This window comes from Eublepharis macularius, chromosome 4 (genome assembly GCF_028583425.1).
Source record: "Eublepharis macularius isolate TG4126 chromosome 4, MPM_Emac_v1.0, whole genome shotgun sequence".
Taxonomy (NCBI): Eukaryota; Metazoa; Chordata; class Lepidosauria; order Squamata; family Eublepharidae; genus Eublepharis; species Eublepharis macularius.
This window is the reverse complement of record NC_072793.1, coordinates 95,437,402-95,464,094: the sequence shown is the minus strand read 5'-3', so window position 1 is coordinate 95,464,094 and position 26,693 is coordinate 95,437,402. Positions and strand designations below refer to the sequence as shown.

General features: G+C 42.3%; 1 protein-coding gene across 1 annotated transcript in view; it reads right to left on the bottom strand.

Moving 5' to 3' along the window:
- RBM6 (RNA binding motif protein 6) overlaps positions 1–26,634 on the bottom strand; it is a 90,437-nt gene extending 63,803 nt beyond the window's left edge. The window contains exons 1-5 of the mRNA XM_054977037.1: positions 26,546–26,634; positions 23,804–23,904; positions 9,032–10,340; positions 8,532–8,621; positions 6,545–6,614 (exon numbers count right to left, since the gene is read on the bottom strand). Of these exons, the coding sequence (XP_054833012.1) occupies positions 6,545–6,614; positions 8,532–8,621; positions 9,032–10,340; positions 23,804–23,847 (1,513 nt within the window). The 5' untranslated portion in view covers positions 23,848–23,904; positions 26,546–26,634. The remainder of the gene's footprint in view (positions 1–6,544; positions 6,615–8,531; positions 8,622–9,031; positions 10,341–23,803; positions 23,905–26,545) is intronic.
- Between the last annotated feature and the right edge of the window lie 59 nt (positions 26,635–26,693).

The window sequence follows — 26,693 nt, the reverse complement described above, 5'->3', positions numbered from 1 at the left end:
CTAGATTCCATAATATTCTGCCAGCATCCAGATGAAAAAGACACATGGGACTGACAAAGCACATAGGAAATAACAATGCCAGTACCAAGGGATCCAGTTATGTTTCATCTAAACATTGCTGAAAAAAACAAGGGATCCAGTCTTTGAGAAACCAACCACTTCCATACCATTCATACATGGAACATCCAAGTCAGCCCACTGCATAATTTCATATATAGATGGAAACCGCAGCAATAGTTACTTAATCCCCTTTGCTAGAATCGCATGAGGGAATAAAAAGATGGGCACAGCTGCATCGGATGCCTCTACCCCACCCAGAAGCTCCTCTGCATCTTCCAAATCTCAGTTCCTATTTCTAGTTGCAAAACAGCAATGAGGATCAGTTAACACTAGTTTAATCTGTTAGCAATGATACACAACTAAAAGGAAGAAAATAGGTCTCATTAAGAAAACTAAAATGATCTCTTTATAAAGTAGGGAAAATACTAATCACATTCAGAATATAAAAGAAATCAACTAGAATTGTTCTTGCAACACTGTGTACTACAATCACAAATTCTTTTTACCCTTATACTGTGATCAGTTATTTTTAACTCATACTCATTCAAACAAACTATAAAAGCAACAAGGGTGCTAAAGCCTGCACAGCCATTATATACGGGAACTATCCGTAAGAACTTTAATAGTTACAAAAAACTTGAAAAACAAGCAGTTTTTCCTCCCTAAATGGGCAATGTCATAATCCAAAATTATAACCACACAAGGAATAAAAAGACCACAGACTCTTACTAGCAGATAAAGTTCAGCTTTATTAAAAACAGTGCATGTAAGGCTATAAATCATAAAAGCATCCCAAAGCAAATGAGAAAACAGCAAAATACATACAGTCATACTAAATTAGTATGTGCTTGGGTTATGTATAAGGTATTGGAAGCTAATGAGACAAGTGAACATACATACAGCCATACTAAATTAGTATGTGCTTAGGTTATGTATAAAGTATTGAAAGCTAATGAGACAAGCAAACATAAATTCAGTAATTATTGGAAAGTGTCCAGGAGTTTTGAAAAATTGTTCAGGAAAGGTACAATAGAGAGTACAGTTTTCATACATGAGAGGCTGCTTGTAATCCAGTGATTCGTCAGCAATCCCTATTCCTCACCCAAACACACTGTGACAGATGTACAAGGGCTAAAAAACCCTTCTGGATGAGATGTGTTTCAGCTCTTTAACTGTGATATTTTAATCAAAACAAAAAGGTTAGAAACTAAAACAGGCAGGACTAACTTGTATACTCTGACCTTTTGGCAATAGCAGGCTAGTATTGCCAATCAACCACTTTTTAAAAAATTGCTATTGGAAATGCTTTGTTATTTATCTGAAACGGATACTCCCCTTAAGCTTTGAAAAAACAAATATTATACGGTTCTGCTTATCAGACAAATCATAAAGTTTGGACAGTTTCTTTACAATGGCATGAGGACTGCCAATCATTTTAAAGTTCTCAATCACATAATTTTTGTTAGTTGACAGCAGCCAGACAATGTTTTCCTGAGGAAAAATAATTCTACTATAGTATGCAGTCAATTGTGCAGCCAAAGAATTCAGCTCTGGTTGGAGAACTACTGCCCTTGCCCACGTTAGATAAAATAGCATTGGTTGCCAGGCTATTCCACAGTAAGTTCCTTGAACTTCAAACACAAGCCCTATTACAAACAATGTTGCATAAAAATGGCATCAAGTCCTCTCTTCCTGTGATGACACCACCACGTGGCCACAAACCCACAATTCAGGAGGATTCATTTGAGATTGCCGAGTCACTCCTGAAAGGAAACATACAAAAAAGCTGTGTTTTATTAGGGCTCTGGGTGAAGCATACCTCGCTTCACCAGTGATGGAGGCCAATTTGTATATGTGTTTTACACTGCCAAATGAGAAACATTGATATACAACAACCTGCAAACATGGCAGGTGCCAACATTATACCCTTCTCCCAGACAGATTAGGCAAGAGACTGACCATCTGTCTTGGTTATTTTAGTGCTGCACTGCATGTGCTTTTTAAATAAAGCTTTATCAGCCATGATCTTACAAGTCTTCTCTTTCTTCTTCATCCTCAGATGAAACAGTGCGCATGAAGAAGGCCTGACAAAGAAGAGCAGAGGAGCTCACTACAGTCAATCCTCTCCAACTGGTGGCAAAAGAGAAACCAAGGGTTGGGGTGCCATCTCTCCCAGAGCGCAGGTTGTTTGGGCAGGAAGGGGAAAGTGCCCCCTCTACAGATTTCAAGCTGCAGAACTAGAGTTGCCAGCCTCCAGGTAGTGGCTGGAGATCTCCCGGAATTACAACTGGTCTCCAGGCCACAGAGATCAGTTTACCTGGAGAAAATGGCTACTTTGGGGGATGGACTCTATGGAATTATGCCATACCAAGGTCCTTTCCCTCCCCAAACCCCACTTTCTCCAGGTTTCACCCCCTAGATCTCCAGGAATTTTCCAACTTGGAGCTGGCAACCCCATACAGAACCTACCGATTGGCAGGCCTGCACATGCACAGTCCCATGTGGGGCTGCACAGAAGACCGACAATGAACATGGCAATTTCTGTGGCAAAAGCAATGGAAGGGGTAGTTCCAGCTCCAGATAAAGTGGAACAAGCAAAGGATGGCACCACATAAATACCAATTTACAATATACTATCCAATAATCAAAATTAGGCTACCATATGATCTCAATATGGTAGATTTGAGCTATGGGGAGCACAAATGTCAAACAGCAATAAGAGGAAGCCCATCACAACCCAGAACCCCCAGCTTGATAATGAAAGGTCTTTTTGACTTATACCCCACAGAGGGAAATGGGAATCTTAAAACTTAGTACCTCGGGTACAAGCCTGCAAAACAAAACCCTCAAAAGGTTAACTATTATATCAAACAAATATTATTCACTAAAATAATAAACATCAGATCGATACTAATCTACTATCTAGCATCAGGACAAGTCCTCCTTTAGCTCATCCAGACATCATCTTAGCTGAACTAGGTTGCCAATGAAGATGGATGCACCTGGCAAAGAAGATTCTATCTAGTCAAATCACAAAACGATCTGTATTAAATACACATGAAATGTGGTTAGATAAAATTAGTTATGCTCATCATAATAATGAGCACAGTGTCATACTTCATATTGTCAAAGAGAACAGATTCATATTTTTTTATTTTTATAATGCTCAGACATACAGTTACCAATTGAAGGAAACCAACTGATGTTTGAAGAGGTTCAGTGCATGATAGCTATCAGGCTACATGTTCTCATCAGGCTACAAACTCATCAAAAAAATGAGGGTATTAGGGATCATCATGCACCTGACCTCTTGAGAAAACCATGTTTAACTATTTGCTGTGAGAAATTAAGCTGAGATAAGCAAGGTAGGCAAAAAAAGTTTCCATCACAATTAAAATGAGGGACTGAAGGAAGAGTCTTCACACACAGGTTTGAGATTCAAAGAAAACAAATTTTATTTCCCACATGATTAACTTCAATGCTATTTTTCTAGCATCATTCAATCTATTTGCTTTGTATCCTCTCCCCCCTCCACAGCAACTTCCTAACTTTGGAAACAAGGAGTATTCTTCTGCCACTACAGCCAAAGTGTTTACTTTACCACATAATGGCCCTAGAATAAAGTGCATTGGGTACTCAGGTGTTCATTTCTTGAGTTACATGAACACAGTTGCAAATCCTGAATAAAACCAGAAATCGCTAACAAATCTCTCCAATTTAACTGGGGACAGGAGGAGTATAAATCTTAACCAGCTTTAATTTTAAGAACACCACAAGGGTCTCTTCGTATATTACAGTTTTCCTGTATAAAATGCACTTCCACATACAAATTTTTCAAATCTTTATGCAAGTCATTTTGTGTGACTTTTGCGGAAATCACTGTATATCAATTCACTGGCAAACCAAGGAGCTGTACCCTGCAATAAATTCCTTCTGAATTTCTAATAGTGAAGTAGAACTTTTTTTGCCTCACCCTCCTGCTACAGCCTGAAATGTCCCCAGAAACGCTACTCTCGGGAGACAGAGATCCCTAGGAAGGGGGAGGGGCATTAAAAATCAACAACTCCATCTTTCATCAGCAGATATTTTCCACTGGATTCAACCCAAGATTCTTCATGACATCCCAGCACATGCATACTCAGAAAAACAAAGTGTGTAATTTTTCCAGTATGTGTACACACAATAACTTAAACATGTGTAGGATTGTTTGTATAAAATAGCCCTAGTGAGGCTTTACTGCTATTACTCTACAAGCCATACTTCCTTGTCATTTCAACTGTTCCTCCAGTTCCGCTTCACAGAACTTTTCCTTGTGTGTTTTCCATAACAGTCTTCCAGATCTGGATGAACTTCTTTTGGTTCTCCAGATACTCTCATTCATCAACTCAATACAAAGGCAGTTTCATCTATACTCTCCCCTTCATGGCTGTTCTCCTCTGAAAAGCTTTCCAATTATCAGCACAAAACCAAAATTCTAGCTGTAATACATCTCACACTGTTTTCAGTTGCCTGGAATTCCAAAACGTTTGATACTGCATGAGGAAGCAGCTATTCAAATAGTTTGGTTTATTTAAGCATTCAATAAATATTCAGACACGGGTCTTAAAATAAATGCTAAAATAGCCTCAAATAAAATTCTCTAGCTTCAAAATCTAGATGTTCCTTGAACTTACATTGTCATTTATATCTTGACTTTTCTGACACATTACAAAAATGGATAGGGTGTCTTAATTTTGTTTGATGCAAAACCAAATAATCTGACAGATGGGCTTGCACATATTCAGCAGTTTCTCATTCTCCAATCAGAAGATGTTGGTGAACTTACTACAGGCTTTAGAGTCGCTTCTCTAAATGTATAGATGATTGGGACTGGAGGCAAATATACTGTACCAAGTGTATGCGCTTGAATGTAAGACTCTCCCCACATTTTAATATATTGGCTATGGTACAAACGGTTATGCTGTGTTCGATGTCTACACTGGAACTCCTGCCACTTTCACCCAAACCCCTCGTTTCCTGAGAAGTTGCTCCTGAAGTTGAGGGGCCATATGGAGCAGCAAATGATGCAGCCCAAAGGACTGCAATCAAAAGGCTTAAAACCAGCAACCCCTGTGGGCAAGCAGATTGCCCACAGGACTCTTTGGATCCAAGTAACTAAATACTGACAGATATACACCTGCTTAGTAAGGATTTACAATGTCATCTTAAGAAGTTTCACTATTTTAATTCTATTTTGCTACTGATTTACTAAAGGTCCTTTTGAACTAGAGTTCCATTTTCACTACAATTAACAACTCGTGTATGTACACCTGCATTCAAGAAACACTGAAGACACCCCAGTAGTTATTGCATCACACTGCACCACTGTGGCACAACTCTATTCAGAATTAAGCCTCTACTCAACAAAGTCTCTATTTCCAAAAAACACTTCTCTGAAACTTATTAAAGGCTCCACTTCTTAGGATATTTCAGTTCAAAGCTTCATAGAAGAAATCTATTAATATCACAAATGTAAGAAACTGTACAACCTATATATGAACAAATCTGCCTCTCTATTAATGTTATACCCAATAATGCTGTATATAAGGCAACAAACAGGTGCTGAACATATGATCTCCCTTGAACTTTTCTCCTAATCTGGAGAAATCATCAAAAGTTGCCTTTTGCCACTGACAAATTCATCTGAATACCAGTCAGGAACACGAACATGAAGATAAGGAACTATAAACAAGCCATCCTCTGAAATGAAAAAGGCCACCCAATACAGAAATCTGAGGATCACAAAAGCATAGAAAGCTTTCCATTGACTTCCATTTTACAGATAGTTATCAGCAACTGGTGATGCTTTAAAAAATGTCACCTTGTGCTGCTGTGAGATCTCAAGAAAAGTCACTGTAGAGCAACTGTCTCAGGGCTAAGACAAAACCTTGCCCAATTAAAGGATTTAACATCCACTGAAAACAAGCCACTGTCAGCTTTGGAAGGCCTCCTTAGAGCAGTCTAGTTATTTTCTTTCATGGGAGTCTAACCCCCCAGCTAATATAAAAGTAGCATAGGTGGCTGATCTGCCAAGCTTGTGCCTGAACTTATCAATCCTGGAGAAGGCAAGAGGATAGAGATGATCCAAAAAGTATTTACATTTTTAGTTAAGATGTGAGCAAGAAGGTATAATTACAAGGCAACATTCATACCTGGACTTGGATCCACCAATGTTTCCATGAATGGAAGAATTTCTGTCCAGAAAGCACAACCTTCTTGCCTCCCCCCATCTCCCTGCAGCCCCAAACACCCCAACATGCTGTACTGAGGGCAGAAACAGCATATTGGGGGTGTTTTGAGCAGTGGAAAGAGAGATGCAAGGAAGTTGCGCTCTGAAGGCAGAAATCTGTTCACAGAACCTCCCCACTGGATCCAAGCCCTTGTATAAACTTTTAGAGCTTTACATGTAAAAATCACCTGAGAAAAACATTACAGAAGTTCTCACCTGAAGTATAATCTTTCAGGCGCAGGTTCCTTACTGGTGTCCCATCACATGCTTGGAAAGCATTGAGTATCTACAGAAACATATCAAGGTAAGCATCAAAATCTAGATTACACCCAGCAATGTTCCCACATGAAAATGAATAGAAGTGCTCGTTTTTCTTCACTTCAATCCAAAGATTAACATGACCTTTTTTGTGAATAAAATTGAGAAGGAAACACTAGAAGAAAAGCATGCTGGTGGTCTCAGACTTTCAGTTACATGATCGAAGTGCTATAATTAAACAAAACTGAAACACAGTAGTTATTTAGGATTTTTTCCTGTTGAAGCAGAATGCTTTAAACAGACTGCATTTATATTTGCATTTGTTTAAGTCTGATGTGCTCTGCATATATCAAAGACTTAGATGTCCCATCTTATTGACTGTACTGACTTACACTGTGTAATCCACCTTGAGCTTCAGTGTAAAAGGTAGACTATAAATAATATAAATAAATAAAAATTAACGATTACTACATCAGAATATTCTGATGCAAGTTACTAGACATAACTATAAGAATGCTCCATGACACCAAAAGCCTCAGAGTTTCAGAGAGCTTTACCATCAATAATACTGAATCTTTAAGTTGATATATTGATCCCATAGCTTTAGGAAAGCTAGGAGGGCATTTTTTCTTTTCAAAGTGCAGTTCGTATTTTCCAGCTGTAAGGTAAATGGAAATTACTGGGCAGCACATAAATTTAAGGCAATTGATAAGTGACCACCAACACGACTCACAAGCTAGCGCTCCTACTGTCCTCCTAGCCAAATCAGGTCAAAATTTCTGTGACTGCCATTTGTGAGTTCTAGATAAAAATTCAGTGCAAATTGTAACTGGCACTTGGCTCAGTGTTTCTAAAAGCCAAATCATGAATATGGACTACAATCCTCACATCAGAAAGTACTTTGGGAGATATTAAAAGAGTACGGTGCCTTGCTGATATAGCAAGTCACAACAATGGACTACAGTGTGAAAAGAGCCAATTGAATCAAAATCATCATGTATGAGCAAATATAAAGCCCATCAAGTTTCTTGAAGGATGTTTTTGATAGATGTACTAAATCTCCACTATATAATGTCTGCTACTGCGTATGCCGCCTATTGCAATCATGCGTATCAATGAAATATTGCTAAGAAAAAGAGTTTTTTTAATAAACCAAAAACTGTGCATCAATCATAACAAGAATGGTAGTGGAAAGTGGGTTTTTTAATGTTTATAGGCACAACAATATTTTCCTTTGTTTAATGCACAATTTATTTGTATATTTTTTAATTTGGTGGTAATTATTGTGATTTTATTAAAGATGCTTCCTTCTGTGTATGCTTTGGTTTTTGTGGAGACTCACTGTTATTCTTTCAGTTCCTCTATGAGAACCATACTTAGTATGCAACTCACTCCCTTCTGAAAAATCTGACTGTGCATTGTACGTTGTAGATAACTATTTAGAAGTAAGATATTTAATTGAACCCGATAAAGATTTCTTCTTGAAACAGGAAAGTTACTGGCTACCGGTTGTTGACACTGTATCTTGCTCTAGTTGATTTTGTATCTCATGTTCTATTATCATTCTTCTTATGATTTATGCATTTTTTGGTTTATTTAAAAAACTCTTTTTCATAGCAGTATCTCATTGATACACATCATTATAATTGTCATACACAGTAGCAGACATTACACAGTGGAGATTTAGTACAGCCACCAAAAATACCCTTTAAGAAACTTGGTGGGCTTTATATTAGAAAGCATACACGATGATTTTGCTGACATAGCAAGGCAGATGTTCTTCAACAGATACTTAAAACTAGACTGTTAGCACATGGCTAAACAAAAAAGAAACTTAACTATATTGAAGTATGTCCATGTGGAAAGAACTGTCAATACACAATATAAAATCAAATGTTTCTAAACATGTTAGAGGAACTTCAGATACAGGTTACCAGTCACTTACATCATCTTTAGTGGCAGTTTCAGGAACTCCTCCTAGTCGAATCAGCTTGCTTGGTTTCATATCTTTGGCACCCGGCCTGTAATCTTGGTCCTTCAAGATACAAATTTAAGAGAACTTTTATAATGACAGAGAAGTAGAACATAATGATTTAAAGACAACACTGTTCACTAGAAATGCTATGATTTAGAACCAGTTTTCACAAGTTTTTAGGTCCTAGAGAAGTTCAAACTCAAAATTCCGTGTAAACTATTTAAATAATTGCAATTTCAATGAAGCAAAACACAGCTACATGATTTGAGAAAATGGAAAATGAAGAGGCTTTCTGAAAAAGGCTCAAAATTACAGAACATCTTTTGAATACTTTAACGAGTTGGGAAGAATGTATCAATGTTTAGAAGACTAATATATGAGGCTATTAGCTAAACAAAATGATACTACACCTTCTCCAAAAGATTTGGCATACATGCTTTTAGGCACAAGATTTCCAACAAGTCACATACCTGAAGATCTGGCTGAGAATCTTTGTTAGATTTTCCTTCTGCAAATGACTTGCCATGTCCATACTCAAAGAGTTGACTTCCTGGCAGCCGATGATCTACATCTCGATACTCAATGCCCCTGTAGTCTGTATCCTGCCTTCCAAGGAAGTCCAAGTCACCTTTTTCCTTCAGTACAAGACCAGAAGTTTCAGGTATTTGCTGTTCACTCCCAGAAAACTCCTGATTGCTAGCAAAGACTTGAGGTGGATTATCTTGGTCCTGAAGAACAGGAAGGGGACCACAGCTACTTTGGAAATCTTGTGAAGAGTCAGTCTCAAGATTCTGTTCTTGTGATTCGTCTTCTCCAGTCCTTGGCTCTGAATGTGGAAACTTCTCTTTTGGAACAAAGGAAGACCTTTCCCTACCAAGTACAGTATCTTCAACCTTGCATTCTCTATCTGTTGCAGATACTATAGGCTGACTGTGCTGGTAATCTACACCATCAGGGTCCACAGCAGGCATCTCTCTGTCTGTGAAATCTAGAGTAGGTGGCACATCCCTGCCCCTAAAATCTTGATCGGCCTGAGATTTTGGCCTATTTCTGAAATTTGAACGGGACGCATCTCTGTCTCTGAAGTCTAGGTCTGCTGTGCCCATACCCCTCAAGTCCATATCAGGCATTTCTCTTTTCCTAAAATCAGAATATGGCTGCTCTCTGCCCCGGTAATCCTGCTCAGGCAATTCTCTTGCCCTGAAGTGTGAATGAGATCCATCTCTGCTTCTCAAATCTAAATCAAATGCTCCCCTACCATGAAAATCTGGTGAAGCATCCTCTCTGCCCCTGTAGTTCATAGTATGAGTTTCTCTATCCCTGTAATTCATATGGAATGCATCCCTATTCCTATATTCCATGGGAGGAACTTCTCCTCCACTATATTCCACAGACTGCCCTTCCCTATCTTGGAAATCTCCCGGATACATATCCCTGCCTCTAAAGTCCGGAAGGAGTGGCACTCTACCTCTGAAGTCCAAATGTGAATCATCTCTATTCTGGAAGTCAGAAGACAGATAATCTCTGCCTCCATAATCATGTAAGTGGCCCTCCCCACCTCTGAAGTCACTATGTGATCCATCTCTACCTCCATAGCTGAAAGCAGGTTCCTCTCTGTTGGCAAACTGAGGATTGAGGATGCCTGGGAGTCCCTGGATATCAAAAGGAAGTGATTCTCTGCCAGAGTAGTTGCCAGAGTGTCTTTCTTGAGCAAGACTATCAAGGGGAGGAGAATAGTCCCTGTTCCACCCGGGAGCAAACCTTTCTTCTTGGCTCCCACTGTAGAAATAAAGACAGTATTATTCATAATGTCTTTTGAGTTTGCAATCTACACATCAGCATGATCTTCTATAAACTTTTTACTGAGCTGTTTAACAGTAAGATCCACAGAAGATATTGATGTCTGGTAGTTTAAGAGGTGGTAGAATAGGACAGGCGTAATAAGCAAACTTGAGCACTCCCATTTCACCATAATTCACAGAAGAACTCAATATGGAAAACCTGAAATATTAATGCATTAGTAAAGGTAGCAATCTATACAGTCTCACAATACACATATGTGGTATGTGTATAGCAATACACACAGGCTGGGAAGCCATCACATTTATGTTTCAAGCTCATATTTTTATACATCCAGTATGAGTCCATGAGTTAATAATTATTGGATTAACAAATATTAAACATGATTATGACCATTCTTCTACAATGCTATGTAATTATTTACTGGCCATGATACAAAGGCCCGTGAGCAGATGCAAAGAACTTTGACATGTACACAATGGTGGTGACTGACTTTCCTTTTGTTGATAGCATTTCATGCCTCATGAAATTCAGCTTTGGAGGCAATAACATGGGGAACTAATGTCAGAAGAAAGAAACTGGAAAGCCCTTGTACACATGCCAAACACTGCCACCAGTGTTTTGAATCCTGTCTCTTGGCAGAAACTACTATCTGTGCAAGGTATCAACATTATGCTTCTTGCAAACATTGTTTGTATTGAAAAGACCATTCAAAAGAAATTAGGCTTCTGTGCAATATTTAAATTAAAATATTTTATTTAATGATGATCATGTAGCAGACAAAAGATACTTTAACTTAAAAAAACAAATTAAATCATTTAATGAGCAGATAAGGCCGTGGAAATGTCAACATATTTATTTATTTATTTAATCAAAAGTTACTAAAATTAATTAAAACAATACAGTATGCCAAACTATCCCAGGGATCACGAAGTTTATTTATTTATTTAGGATATTTCCACACCACCTCAAAGTCCTGCTTGAGGTAAAATGCCACAATGTTAAAAGCAAGCTATTAAAAAAAGATTCATGCAGATCATTTTTTTTCTTATTTTCATATACAATTTCCATACTCTTCATCATTTTAAAGATAATTTTTCAAAGTTTCATAATCTGGAAACATTTTTAATGGTATGTTACACAGGAATAAAACATGACAAAAAAGCAAAGTCCGCATTTCTTGAAATATTTTGTAAATTTTTGTCAGGTTAATGGTCGTTGGTTATACTGGTATTGTTTTCTCATTCAGAAAGCCAAGAAGAAATTGTACATTTGGAATGAAATTAGATGACCTAAGGCCAGTTAGATTTTTAAGTAGTTTGTGGCAGAATCCTGAGGAGACAAAAGCACACAGGCAGCCGATAGGGTGCTATACTGAAATATCCCTGAGATACACTGGCACAGACTGCCACAGCAGCACCAGCATATATCATTATGCTGGTGGAGAAAGGGGCAGGCCCAAGGGCATGGCAGGAATTAGTCAGCTCCCTAAACCTCACCAGCCTGGCAACAAGTTACATCAGCAAAAACCACAGAGCAGCCTATAAGCACCCATACAATGGTAAAAGCAAAACGCCACCCCCCCACTTGCTAGCACACCCACACCCACAATCCCCAATATAATGCAGGGTGCCGACTACAGTTGTAGGCAAACACCCCCCTCCCCAGAGGTGGCCAAATTCCCTCCCTCACACCCAGTAACAGCCCCCTCCGCTCAGCCCAGAGGACCACATAAACCCCACCCAAGATACCACTAATCCAGTATGTAGGGCATGCAGCTCAGGACTCAGCTTCAGCGATCTCTGACATGCATACTTATAATGCACAGTACTGACACTTTGGTAGTGGGAGAGGCAGAGAGAGTAATACTGAGGGAGCACTGAGCACTAACACTGAAAGAGGGTGAGTGAACCAGCCCCCCTCCTATTTCTGGGTGCTGATAACAGCCAGAAATAGGCCGTTATCAGACCCCTTAGGCAGAAGAAAGGCACCTCTTCATTTATTTGTGAGATTTTTCAGTCTCTGGGTCCTCTGAGGTTGTACCCACGTGCAATATATGAATACAGACAGAGGCTTAAATAAAATCTCCTCAGTTTATTGATTACAGAGTGTTGCTAAGCATAAATTATTCAAATTCAGGCAACAGACATGAAAACAAACTCTTTTACTGCTAGCTAAAGTCTGCCTGACTAAAATACATAAAGCTTGCTGCCTATGTATCTCAACTATTGCAACACTTTATAGATCAGGCTGTAGATAGACAATCCAAATCCAGTTCTAAAGCTGGCACCATTTATTTTGTTTGGATTTTCTTTCACTCTTAAACTCAGAATTTTTCCAAATGACAGGGATACATTTTTCTGTGCTCTTAAGAGTTTTCTGGGCACTGAAGAACATTCTTATTCATCTTCGTTCTTCTGTGCCTCCACACATGGGACTGCGCAGGTGCAGGCCAGCCGCCGGAAGATTTTTCATCGCTTTCCTCAGCTCTAAAGGGGCCGTTGGGTGCGCACCTCAGCGACTGTTTCCTGCCCAAAACAGTCACATGTCCCAACAGCGACCAACGGCCCCTTCCCTCCGTTCTCTTCTTGCCGCCGCTAGAAGGGAACGTCTGCTTTGCAGCTCCATGCTTTATAGTGATTGCTTACTTCATGATTGATTATTTCGGTACTGACTTGGATTTCGGACTTGACTTACTCTTCTTCTGACTGATTTGGACAGATTTTGGACTCGGTGTGTATTGACTCGGACTGTTATTCGACGACGTGTGTTGCTGAACCCCTTAAACATGGCCTCTAAGGCCTTATTCAAGCACTGTGCTCAGTGCCGGATGAAGATGGCCCAAACAGATGGGCATGATCTGTGCCTTTTTTGCCTTGGGGAGGGTCATATTGTCCCAACGTGTAAGATCTGCCAGAAGTTTACCCATAAGGCCAGACAGGAGAGGTCTGCATGCTTGAAGGCATCGCTGTGGCAGAAAGTGTTGGATGGAGATGAGACTCCCAGACCCTCTTCGGTGGCGGGAAAAACTCCGTTGTCCTCCCCAAAGGCTGCCCTTAGCTCCTCGGCCGAACGGCATTCACGAGCGGGCTCTGTGGCCTCTGCTAAGTCGGTGTCGACATCTCGGCCGGTGAGTATAGCAGTATCAAAAGCGGGTTCACAAGTGGCGATGTCTCCAAAATCGCCGAGAGAAAAGGCGTCGTCGAAGTCGGATCTGAAGAAGTCCGTTTCGGGATCGGATCCGATGGTGTCGGATCCTACCTGCCTGTCAACTCCGATGCCGGATCCGAAGGCTACTGCGGTTCCGAGACCACACGCCGCTGGCAAGAAGTCTTCCACCAAGAGGGCGTCGGATCCGAGAGCCAGCTCGGAGCCGCCGTCGAAGAGGCCGAAGAAGTCCAAACATCGGCACTCTCGGTCCCCATGGCGCAAGTCTGCTGATGAGGTGGTGCTAGTATCTCCACGTACGCCTTCCCCTCATCTGAACTCACCAGACCGTTCTGCTCCGGAGGAAGTACCGGATCCGGGTGTGTATGTCGTGGTCTCGAGTGAGCATCGTTCCCCGTCACCGGAACCGAGCCCGACTGCCCCTCGTCGGATCCGACGCACACCCAGAGAGCGCTCGTCCACGTCTCCAGCTTCCTCCACTCGGAGTCGGCTCCCTTTCTCTGATGTGGAAAGCGTCGGTTCCGAGCGTTCCTTGGCATCACGACACCGGCAGGCCTCCTATATTCCACCTGCTTACCGTTGCCAATGGAAGGGGGCTCCTGCTGGGTACGACTCCTCGGATCCGAGGCCATCAACATCCAGGCAGCGTGAGTGGCTACCTCCACCGTTTCCAGCTGATGAGGTGTCGGTTCCTGCTTCTGATGAGGAGGAGGCTGCTGTTGACTACGAGTATTGCTCTGATTCCTTGTCGGAACCGTCTCCAGATGACAATGTGGCTCCCAGTACGAGTTCCCCTTATGAGGATCTCCGTATCTACGCCGACCAGATGGCCCATATGGCAAAGGCGTTGGAGATTGATATCTCTTCGGCCACGCCTAAGACGAAGGACAAGCTCCTGTGTCACATCTATGGTGACAACCCAGCTACGGTGGGTTTCCTTATGTTGGAGGGCGTGGAGGAAATAGTGGAGAAGGTGTGGAAGGTGCCTTCGGATCTGCCGACTACATCAAAACGGATTGAGCAGATGTACAAGATCAAGCAAGGCACGTGGCAATCGCTTGTCAAACATCCTCCACCTTCATCCCTGATTGCTGAGGAGATCCAGCACCGACGGTCAGGTTCCTCTTCCGTCCCGCCAGACAAGGAGGGGAAGAAGATGGATGCCCTAGGCAGACGCCAATACTCCATCTCAGCCTGGGCCCTCCGTATAGCCAACTACCAAACCATCATGGCTGGCTATCAGCTGTACCTGTGGGAGAAGTTGACGTCTTATGTCGCTGACTTGCCTGCAGATAAGAAGGCGGTGGTGTCCCTGCGGCAAAACAAAGCCATTCGCCTTTCAAAGCAGCAGATGAATGCGGGGAGCCATGCAGCTGATACTGTGGCCCATGATATGTCGTCAGCAGTGATCCTGAGACGGCACTCTTGGCTCCGGTCGACGGCTCTCCCGCAGGAGGTGAAGACCAAAATTGAAAATCTGCCCTTTGAAGGGGATTCCCTCTTCTCAAGCACCACGGATGAGGCGCTGAAGAAGGAGGAGGATAGGCAGACGGCTCGGTCGTTGGGAGTGACCTCGGCAGACAGGTCTCCTTTTAAGCCACGGTACCCTACGAGGTACAACCCGTACCAGTACCATGGAAGATACCAGCAACGTCCTTAATTCCAGCACTATCCTGCTACTCAGCGCCATTACACTCCTCCGCTGCAACCCAAGAGGCGTAGGCCTTTCAAGCCCCGTCCATCTCAGCCTCCTGCCCAGCAAAAAGATCCGCAAGGAGCAGGGAGGCAATTCTGACGGGATGAACCAGTCACAGCCCTTTCTCAGACAGGCTGAAGCCTTTCCTATTTGAATGGGAGTCAATAACATCTGACTCATGGGTCTTAACGATTGTGAACAAAGGATACGGGCTGGAATTCACTGAACTGCCTAGGTGTATCTCACCGTTAAGGGCTGTGAATAATACCATGGCTGAGCTAGAGGATGAGATCATATCTCTCTTGGCCAAGGGTGCTGTGGAGGAGGTGGCATACGAGGAGTCTGAGAAAGGCTTCTTTTCTCGTTTCTTTCTGGTCCCCAAAAAGGATGGGGGTTTACGTCCCATTCTAGATTTAAGGGGTCTCAATGCCTTTCTAAAGGTGACAAAGTTTAAGATGGTCACACTGTCTACTGTAATTTCCTTGCTAAAGAAGGGGGATTGGTTTGCTGTCCTTGATTTGAAGGACGCCTATTTCCATGTTGGAATACTAGAGGAGCACAGAAAGTATCTGGGCTTCGTTTACAAGCAAAGGGTGTTCCGTTATAGAGTACTGCCCTTCGGCCTATCCACGGCGCCACGGGTATTTACCAAGTGTGTGGCTCCTGTGGTGTCTTTCCTTCGGAAGAAAGGCTGTGCCATTTTTCCTTACCTCGATGATTGGCTCATCGTGGCAGACTTTGAGGCTGGGCTTGTGCACGCTGTAGAGTTAGTACTGAGCACATGCAAATGTTTGGGTCTGCTGGTAAATTTGGATAAGTCAAAACTGGCACCCAGCTGTAAGGTCTCTTACATTGGTGCAGTATTAAACTCAGTTGAGGGTATAGCACTACTTCCACAGGAAAGAGCTAGGTCTCTTAAGGGATTGGTTTCCATGTTCAAGAGAAATCGTTTCCAATCTGTGCGCATGATACAATGCTTACTGGGTCATATGGCAGCCGCTACCTCAGTAGTACCCTTTGCGAGACTGCGTATGCATCCGCTTCAAAATTGATTTGTGCGGAGGTACGATGCTATACGCCACCCTCCGTCTCTCAAGTTATCCATACCTAGGGTCATTCTATCCTCCCTTGACTGGTGGCTGTCAGATGACAACTTGTTTAAAGGGACCCTGTTTGGCTATCTGCATCCTGAGGTTACAGTGACCACTGATGTGTCCCTGCAGGGATGGGGTGCCTATTGTGGTGCTGTGTGCGTACAGGATGCATGGTCAGAAAGGGAAAGAAACCTGCATATTAACTTTCTTGAACTAAGAGCTATTCGTTTTGCACTTGTGTCCCTTGCAGCACTTCTACAAAACCGTCAGGTGTTGGTGCAGACGGACAACATGACTGCCATGTATTACCTAAACCAGCAAGGGGGCACAGCATCTATGATTCTCTGCAGGGAGGCCACGCTCATTTGGCAATGGGCGATCCAGAATGGTGTGATGCTTCGGGCATTACACGTAGCGGGATCAGACAATGTTCGGGCAGATGCCCTGAGCAGGGTGCACATGTTGGACCATGAGTGGGAACTAAACGCAAAGTACATTGGGCCGATCTTCCGAATGTGGGGCCTACCGAGCATAGATGTGTTTGCAACGTCAGCAAACGCCAAGGCCCAGATATTTTGTTCAAGGGCGGGGAGCGACCCCCTCTCTATTGGGGATGCCTTCCAATTTACGTGGACCCACAGGTTGCACTATATGTTTCCACCATTCCCGCTCATACCAAGGGTGTTGTGCAAAATAGAGAACGACAATGCAGATTGCATTCTGGTAGCACCCTTCTGGCCGAGGCAAGTGTGGTTCCCCAAACTGTTGCAGATGTCCAACCGGACGTATGTGAGTCTACCTCCCCAGCAGGATCTTCTGCTGAACGGGAGCTTGTTCCACCACAAGCCCAAAAAGTTGCACCTGTCTGTCTGGCGGATTCTACCCCGCCTGTAATTTATTCTGAGCAAGTGGAGAAAGTCATGCTAAATGCAAGGAAACTCTCCACTAGACAGGCTTACAAAGCTAAGTGGCTTAGGTTTGAGGCTTGGGCAGTGTCAAGGAATGTAGTGCCTATTAGTAGCCCCTTAGGGTTCGTCTTTGACTACTTATGTCATTTGAAAGACCAAGGGCTTAGGGTTACCTCCCTAAAGGTACACCTTGCGGCTATTTCCGCATTTCACGCACAGGTTGACGGTTGTACGGTGTTCTCACACCATAAATCTCGTCAGTTTTTAAAGGGGATGTTTAATCTTTACCCGCCTGTGTCACCACCAGTGCCTCAGTGGTCTCTCTCCCTAGTGCTATCTAGGCTGATGCTGCCTCCCTTTGAACCGTTGGCTACATGCCCTTTGGACTTACTGTCTTACAAAGTAGCGTTTCTGGTAGCTGTGACATCTGCTAGAAGGGTTAGCGAGTTAGCAGCACTCAGGGCTGACCCCCAATTTCTTCTTTTCCATAAAAATAGGGTGGTCCTGCGGCCATGCCTTAAGTTTCTACCCAAGGTGGTGTCCACCTTCCACCTGTCGCAGGAGATCACGTTACCTGTGTTCTTTCCGAATGCATCTACTAAAGGGGAAAAGGCCCTTCACACTTTAGATTTGAGGAGGGCCTTAGCCTTTTATTTGGACAGGACAAAGGACTTCTGTAGCAGCTCCCATCTTTTTGTCTGCTTTGGAAGTAAGGACAGGGGTCACAAGGCATCGTCCCAAACAGTGTCCCGATGGATAGTGTCGGCCATTACTAAGGCTTATGCTCTGGCCGGGGTGAATTGTCCACTGGGGGTCAGTGCTCACTCCACACGCTCTCAGGCAGCTTCGTCAGCGCTGATCAGGGGTGTGCCACTGGTTAACATCTGCAAAGCGGCGACGTGGTCATCTGCTGACACGTTTGTAAAACATTATGCTATGGATGTTAATGCAGAGCAAGATGTTGCTGTGGCCAAGGCTGTCCTTCACTGCTTGTTTTCATAACAATACACTTGAATGCTTTGCTCCAATGATGGAGACTGAAACTCTGTATATGTATATATGTATATAGTTTATTGAACAAATTTAATGTTTTGAACATTATCTTGTGCTAATGTTTTTGGTACATAATAAAATTGAGTTGGATTTCACCCCACCTTCCTTATTGTGTGAAGCTTGGTACTCTCCCATGTGTGGAGGCACAGAAGAACGAAGATGAAAACAGGGTTAACATACCTGTAGCTTATGTTCATCGAGTTGTTCTGTGCTGACACACATCCCTCCCTCCTGCCCCACTGTGAACTCCTATTACCAAAAAGAAAGAAAGAAAGAAAGAAAGAAAGAAAGAAAGAAAGAAAGAAAGAAAGAAAGAAAGAAAGAAAGAAAGAAAGAAAGAAAGAAAGAAAGAAAGAAAGAAAGAAAGAAAGAAAGAAAGAAAGAAAGAAAGAAAGAAAGAAAGAAAGAAAGAAAGAAAGAAAGAGGATTCTTCAATTGGTAATTATTGTGAAGAAGACTTAAATTCTGTATGGGACAGCGGCGGCAAGGTTGAACTGAGGGAAGGGGCTGTTGGTCGCTGTTGGGACAGGTGACCGTTTTGGGCGGGAAACGGTTGCTGAGGCGCACGCCCAACGGCCCCTTCGGAGCTGAGGAAAGCAATGAAAAATCTTCTGGCGGCTGGCCTGCGCCTGCACAGTCCCATGTGTGTCAGCACAGAAGAACTCGATGAATGTAAGTTACAGGTATGTTAACCCTGTTTTCTATAGGATTAGCGCCATCTAGCTAGCTTCTTAGCTGGTGGTTTCTCACCCACTTGTTCAGCAAAGGAGTCCATTTCCATGTCGTGCAGCACAAAGCATGCTGAGATGACAAGAGGCACAGAACCAGTAATCTCTCTCACACAAGTTGCTAAAGAATGATACTGTAGTTAAGGAAGGGAGAAGTCATCTTTTAAGGGCTGCAGACATCACTCTACTAACTAAAAACCAATCAGGGTTCACTTGCTTAATAGGCATTGCCATCTGTGTGAAACTGGGGAGTGAAGATAGGAGCTGTGAGAGCTAGCTTCCCAAGGTCAAGACTGGCCTGCTAGCTAGGTCAGAAACAGGGCCTACACACACTTACAGCACTAAACCAAAGTCCAGTCACTCTTGACAAAATCCTAGCCCTTTACTGGCAGTTCCTTACAGGGAAGAGCAAAGTTCATGCTGGGTGGCTAGCATGTAACATCCCTTAAGATACCCCCTCTCCGAAATCAGAAGACAAAGGGTGATCATACATCAACAAGTAAGCAGGAATTTAGCTGCCACCAGCCAGGAAGATGCACTCACTCAAGCCTTGGTTCTACCTTGACAGTGCTAGTTTCCCACATTCAAGTGTGGGTGTATGAGGGCAACCTGAAACAGGCCCGCCCAGAAGCATGTCCCATGTTATGCAATGAGGCATACTCCCAGGAAAGTGTACTTAGGACAGATGCCTATGATGGCAGGGCAGGGACACTGGCAGCTCTAGACTAGGATGCAAGCATACTCCCTTGCCGTGGCACCCCACCCCCCAGGCGGGGGATGGAACTCAACTGCAGTTGGAGTACCTGACAGCTGCCCCTCAGGATTAGAGCCATATGCAGCAACTATGACTGGAGCAGTTACAGAATATTTCTACATGAGATCAGTAAGTGTTATTAGGATGGCTATTGCAGGTGCCTAAGGGGAGTCCTTCGGCAACTGGACCCTTCCTTTGGGGGTGGAACCACAGACCCTGCCAGGATTCCACAGTAGCAGGCATAGTGTCTGTGTTGCTTGCCATCAATGCCTGCTTCTGTTTAGCATTCATGCAGGTGGTGATTCCACAAGAAGATCCGGAAGCATAACCAGTGTAGTTCCTACCACTCTGTTCAATTGTTAGTTTCAGCCCAACTCCAGGAGCATCCTGCCTCAGGTAGACTTCCATCTAGCTATTTTGCCCCGCATGCCTGCAAGAGAGACAGCTCTATCTGTTTCCTTATGACCTCCACGAGCAGCTTGCAAAGGCACAGGAACCATTCCAGACAGAGGAAGTTAGGAACATAAGGCATTGGCCCTCATCACAATTTGCTGTTCAATAAAGCGTGGGATGTTCTACAATCCTGTCCATGTCTGTTTTTGAATAGACAAGGAAATGATACATTTATTCATATATGTTAACTTATTTAACCTATCAGTGCACTAGTCATTCTACTATTCATTAAATTCTAAATATTTTTTCTATTGGGTTATTTATATTTTCCCTCCAATTACGTTTTCCCACTTTTTGCTCTTGTCTGTTTTTCAGTAGATGAGCCTAAATGCATGCCCCTCCTCACTCCACCTTCTTCTACCCCCATTGTCAGGCAGGCAAGCCAGCCTGCCTGCCATACATGTAAATGTATTGTCAAATTTCAACTATCACACCTCAAATCCTTTTTATAATATGGACAACTCTAAACAAATGTATTTTAGAATCCTATGGATGTTAATTTACATTTTTTTATATCGGCCAAATAGCTACCACCATCTCTTGTGGTGAAAACATTAGAAGCTCTACCATCTCTTCCTCTCTGCTTTCATGTAACTCTCTTGTGCTCAATTAATTGTACCTATCAACCTCTAAATAGCTTCTGGATATTTTTCATAAGTAACATCACATTCTCAATATAGTCTTTGCAAACATGCCACAAAAGACTATCACCAGTGTTTCTATCCATATAAAGATGCCTGGATTCTCAGTTTAGATTCTGAGGAATCATATCACTATGATCATTAAACAAGATTTACGTAGGTTAACCCAACATTTTCATGAACATTTGGTTTGTTTATTGCCTTCCAGCTATTCTGTGTTAATATTATGTAGATAAATGGCAATTATGAACAGACTTGCACCCTTGTTCAGCTTTCAACGTATTACTTCTGTTTCATGAATCTGAAGCAATCAATGAGGCATCCTTCTCCTTCTGCATTATCTATACCTTTACAGCTCTGTGTCTTGCTGCAGCCTAAAACAAGCCTCAAACAACGGCCCCTGATGGAGAGGGGACCCTCCAGGAGCAACATGAGATGGAATTGGCCAAAAACCCTTCCGTTTGTTGCTGCTGTTGACAGCAACAAACCCATAGTGTTTTCTGTCAGCTGCATACCTATTCCTACGTGCAGACTCCTACGATGTGAGAGAGTGTGTCTTTCACAAACCTATCCAACCTTCTGATTCAAATAGCTTCTTGATCCAAAAGTAAATACAAGACATTATAAAGGTCCAGTAACTCAAACAATCAGCATCCTATTGTTCCCAGTCACTCATATTTCATGTACTAAGATAAGGGTAACAAAAACAAGACAATACTTAAATAGCAATAACACCATTTCCCCTCTTTTTGTGCATCTCCTATGGCTAATTAATTTTAATTCATGTTATTCATACATTTTTCTTCAGTCATGCCTTTCCCCTCCACCGGCCACACATTGTTTCCAGTGTAGGCAACAGCTACTGTTAATGTTATTTATATTTTAAAATCAGAAAACTGTCACAAGCATACATGGAAAGCACCTGGATGATCTCAATGTACCACCCCAGAGGTAGATGCTGAGCTAAAAGGAAAAATATGAATTTCTCTTCTATATGTTCATCATTAAATAACTTATTTTAATGCATTAATGTATCTCCTTTAAAAGGTCTTTTCAATACAACATAAGTAGGAAACTTAACTGAATGTAAAAGCAAGTATTTACAACAAAGCAATACAATCAGAACAACAAATATATGCCAACTGCATAAAATAACATTAACACAACATTAAAAAATAGCATTTAATAATCTAACTAGAAATTATCACCAAAAAGTTTGATTAAGGTGACAGATCTAATTCAAATCCTAACAAAATCAAATCATATTTACAATTTTTTTTTATGATCAAACCCTCCCACTCCAAAAAACCCTGTCAAATGTTTCAGCAAATTTTAAAAAGATTTTATTTGGCATTAAGAATTCAGGATATTTGGTAGCAGTCAGAGGGTTACTGCTACTAAAGAAATATCCTTAGAAAAAGCAGTCCTCTCCCGTTTTGTTTTCAGTTGAATCACAACCTGCATTACACAAAGATGAACAAAGCAAGTAAGCATTCAAGAGAGGGGGAGGGGGAGTGTCAGCATACTGATATAATATGTAACTACCTGTCACAATTTCCCCTAGACAATATTCCTCTTCATCTTACTTGCTCCTCTGCGCTATGCACCAAAAGGGCTCTATGTAAAACATCCTCTGATCCTGAGAAAACAGCTTATTGGTTAAATGTTCTATTGTTGGGAGTTTAAATAGACACACTTCTGACAAGACCAAAAGGAATCCTGCCTCTGAGGATGCCCTTGAAACAAGTGGCAGAAAGGAATATGGTTCAGTCACCATTAATCATCTTTCAAAGTCCAAAGGCCTGCTTCTCAAGGTGGTGGCAGGGACTACACTAACTCCGGAATCCAAACGGATTGGGGACAGGGACTACACTAACTCTGGAATCCAAGAGGATGGGAATAAAGATGCATAGGCACAGAAATGTCAGAGAAACAAAAGAAATTATAACCCCCATGAACTGCATGGAAGGAACAATTATAATACAACATAAAATGGGGAAGTGTATTTATTATTAGTTCAAATTGCTCATTAGGACACCTGCAAGAGCGAATTCATCAGTTGGGGTGTGCAACAAAAAAGATTTGAGTTTCCCACTTCAGAATTTCTGAAGAGGGAAAAGAATAGAAAATAAACGATTTCTGAAGTGGCTTGAAATTGCTGATTAACCCGCTTCAGTATGCTCCGTAAAGATTCGGAATTCACCAACAAACCTCCCCCCCCACCCAGCTTATTTCACCCAATGAGAGGGGGACGAGGGGGTTCCCTCCTCCCTCTCCCATAGGGTGAAATAAGCACCGGGGCAGTAAGTTTACCCCACCACTTGCTTCAGCTGATGGGTGGGGGGGCCTCCTCCTCCTCCGCCAGTCAGCTGAAGAAAGACCATGCCCCTTTCCACGCCAAAAGGAGCACTTTAAATTCAAACCCCAGCAGCTTGCTTCAGCTGATCAGCGGGGGAGTCTCTTCCTCTGCTGTACAGCTGAAGCCAGCACAGGATTTGAAAGCACCCTGAAAGGGGCACTTTAAATTCAAACTCCACAGGCTGGGTTCAACTGATCAGCAGGGGAGCCTCCTCCTCCACCAGTCAGCTGAAGCAAGCTGCGCCGGGTTTGAAAGTGCCCCCTTCTGACCCAAAGCTTCCAAAGCAATCTTAATCGCTTCAGAAAGCTTTGATTCAATATTTCCGAATCAGGGCAGCAATGCTGGGCCCAATTCAGGAATCCCGAATCTTTCCAATTCAGGCCAATTTAGGGTTCTTTTCCTAATCAGAATCCTGAATCGCACACTCCTGTTCATCAGCTATTTTTTCTCTTGGTTTATTTAGCTGTTCTATTTTCTATTATATTTAGTAAGCTATACAAAACAGATGTTCTGCTATGCATAAGGTGTATCTAAAACACTGAAGTCCACATATTACTACAACAATATAATTCCTGTTAAAATACTTACTGGAAGGGACCCACTCTGTTAGCTGTTCGAGGGTTTCCCCACATTTTGTCCACGACAGACAATCAGAAAATTAAGTTATTTTTGTTGTTAAACTGCAGAATCTGTGAAAAATAAATATCATACCTTAATCTGCTGTTCATTTTAATTATTCATTTCCAACAAAAAGCCCTGAGACTGTGCAACTCTTCTGAACTGAAAAAGGATCATTTTAAAGTAGCCATCTGTTCCATGGAATGACCCTTTGTTGGCCTACTATGACCCCATTGTATTTTACGTTTCTTTTGCTAAGAGTTTGTTTTTGTTTGTTTGTTTGTTTGTTTAAAAGGCCGGATATGACATAATTATCCTCCACCGCCAAGATGCTCATGAATCTAATTATTCAGCATCCAGAATTAGAAAGTTTCCCAGTTGCCACTAGAAGTCAACAGTACGGCCCAAGGCTTTCAAGGCCATATATTTCCTTAGAATAAGCAAACCAATGGTGATTTGGCTCAAATAACCGTATGTATTTTCTTGAAGATCAAGAATTACTATGGGATAATTTATTCTGCTTTAGCAATCCACTTCACTTTAGATTATGGCAAATAACCAATACACCAACAAATGCTTTCCTATAGTTTTACATAGGACAAGCAGGACCATCTCTGTAGAAGAGAATAAAAACCAAACATCAGAAATGGAAACACAAAGAAATGTATGTGAACATTTCAATCTCAGAACATGCCATTTCTAACCTAGAATTATCTTAACATATCTGAAAATTTCTTTTAGGTTGTAACTAAGGGTTAATACAAACAGTAATTCTGTCCCGCATGGTATTATGTAAATGAAGCCTCAACACACAAATGTGAAATGTGCCCGGGCCCCTTTATTTATTTATTTTATATATATATACACACACACAGATTGGCTGACATCTAATATTCACCCTCATTTACTTCTATTCATTGATTCATCAGGTAGCTATGCCAATTTTTTTTAAAAAATTCACCTTCCTAAACAGTACCTGGACATAAGCATATAATACATTTTTTGAAAAATTTTCACTGCTCACTTCATGCAACTAATGAGATGGATTTCTGCTTTGGAAAACTAACACCACAATTATTTTGTCAGCTCCTAAGAAGGTAGCAATCAGAATCTTAAGGAGTCACACATGTGTTTCTTTCCTTTCTCTTTATACTTCATGGATAATGTGAAAAGCCAGTACATAAGCTCTATGAATAAGTAGTCTTCTTCGCAATACCTACATGCTCTTGGAAATAAAAGCTTAATGCAACAAATTAACACCTAGCCCTGCGGCATGACCTCTCTAAGTCTTAAGAACTGTCATCCAATTAAGGATATGCTGATCAATGAATCACATAAGTTTTAAACAGCAGGTCATTACAGCACAACAATAATTTTGCAGAAAAAAAACGTTAGTTTTAAATAGGTTATGGATGTTCATGCATTCCCTAGAAACAACTGTGGTCATCAGGCTGCCACGTGCTGGCTGCTCTCCTAGTCAGTGTGGTCCACATGGCATTGACCAGAGTCGGGACCTTCTCCATTGTGACTCCCACACTGTGGAATAGGCTACCCTCACTGGCGATCTTTAGGAGGTGCTGCAGAGCTTGTTTGCCAGGGCTTCTGAAGGATATATGAATGGCAAGCATCTTTTAAAGGGGAAAGAGAGGAATGGGGGTAGTAATTTGATTTACACATTCCATGTTGTATTTATTATTTGTAAGCCACCTTGAGCCAAGAGAAAAGGGAGGGTTTAAACATTTTAATAAATGTTAAAAGTTTACGTACTGCAGCAGCACCATCTTTAAAAAGGCATCCCCTCCCTTCCCTCACACACTGTGTGGCAGCTCAAAAAATGTCTGCTAACTGATTTTTTTAAGTACTTGTACTAAAAATAATAAGTATTTTAAGCATGTTGCCCAGTTACTGAAGGTCAGCATTTTAGATAGTTAAGAAGTATTTAATCAATTCAGTGTTGCAGCTTTAAGACCATCTAGTACAATAGCTTTTAGCCTCAGCTAAACTTCAATACGGATGAAATTTAATGATTCAAGAAACTGACTGAAAATATCAGACATGTAGCATACTACACACCTAGCCTGCTCTAGTCTATTAGCAGCACACCACCAACAAACACAGTTGCTCTCACTGTTACCAAAGGCTGCTTAAATGAAGATGGCGAAAACTGAGTCTAGAGCTTTCTACACACAAAACATGTTTTGACTCCATTCTTTACATTTTCCTCCTGTTAATATTCGTGTGCAAGTATATACACCCCACCTGAGCATTTAGCATTTACAGTTAGTTCTAGCTCACAACGCTGATGGCATAAGTCGACTCCATGGCACCATAAAACAGCCAGGGGCGACTACCACTTTGAGTCGCGGCCTCACATAAACCTTCAACTAACGGAGCTCCACCAGCGACAGCAAGCCCCGCCTCCTCCCCTCGGGCTGCATGTCCGCCAGCCTCCTCTCCACAAAAAAGGCACGCCGAATTTCCCCTTGCCCAACTACCGCTGCCAGGGCAGGCCGCACTGACTGGGAAGTCATAAAGGCCGCCAAGATCCTTGCAGCAGACCGACCTCTCCGCCGCCCCGTGGGCCTGTCAGCCCCCAGCGCACCTCCCGAGTGTCGCAGCACCGCAACAGGCAACGTGACCCTTTGCTCCCGGCAAGCGGGAGATGGGGCGGCACCCTCCGCATACAACCGAGTGTAAAGGAAAGAGCCTTACCTCAGGAAAAAACGGCGGCGGCAGCAGCACCAGCGGGCCTTAGCGAAGCCCCGCCGCCCACCAAGAGGAAACCGGAAACTCCGGGACGCTCACCCATGTGACCCTCACCCCGGTGCGCACGCGCAGGACGGTCTCACCTGTCGATTCT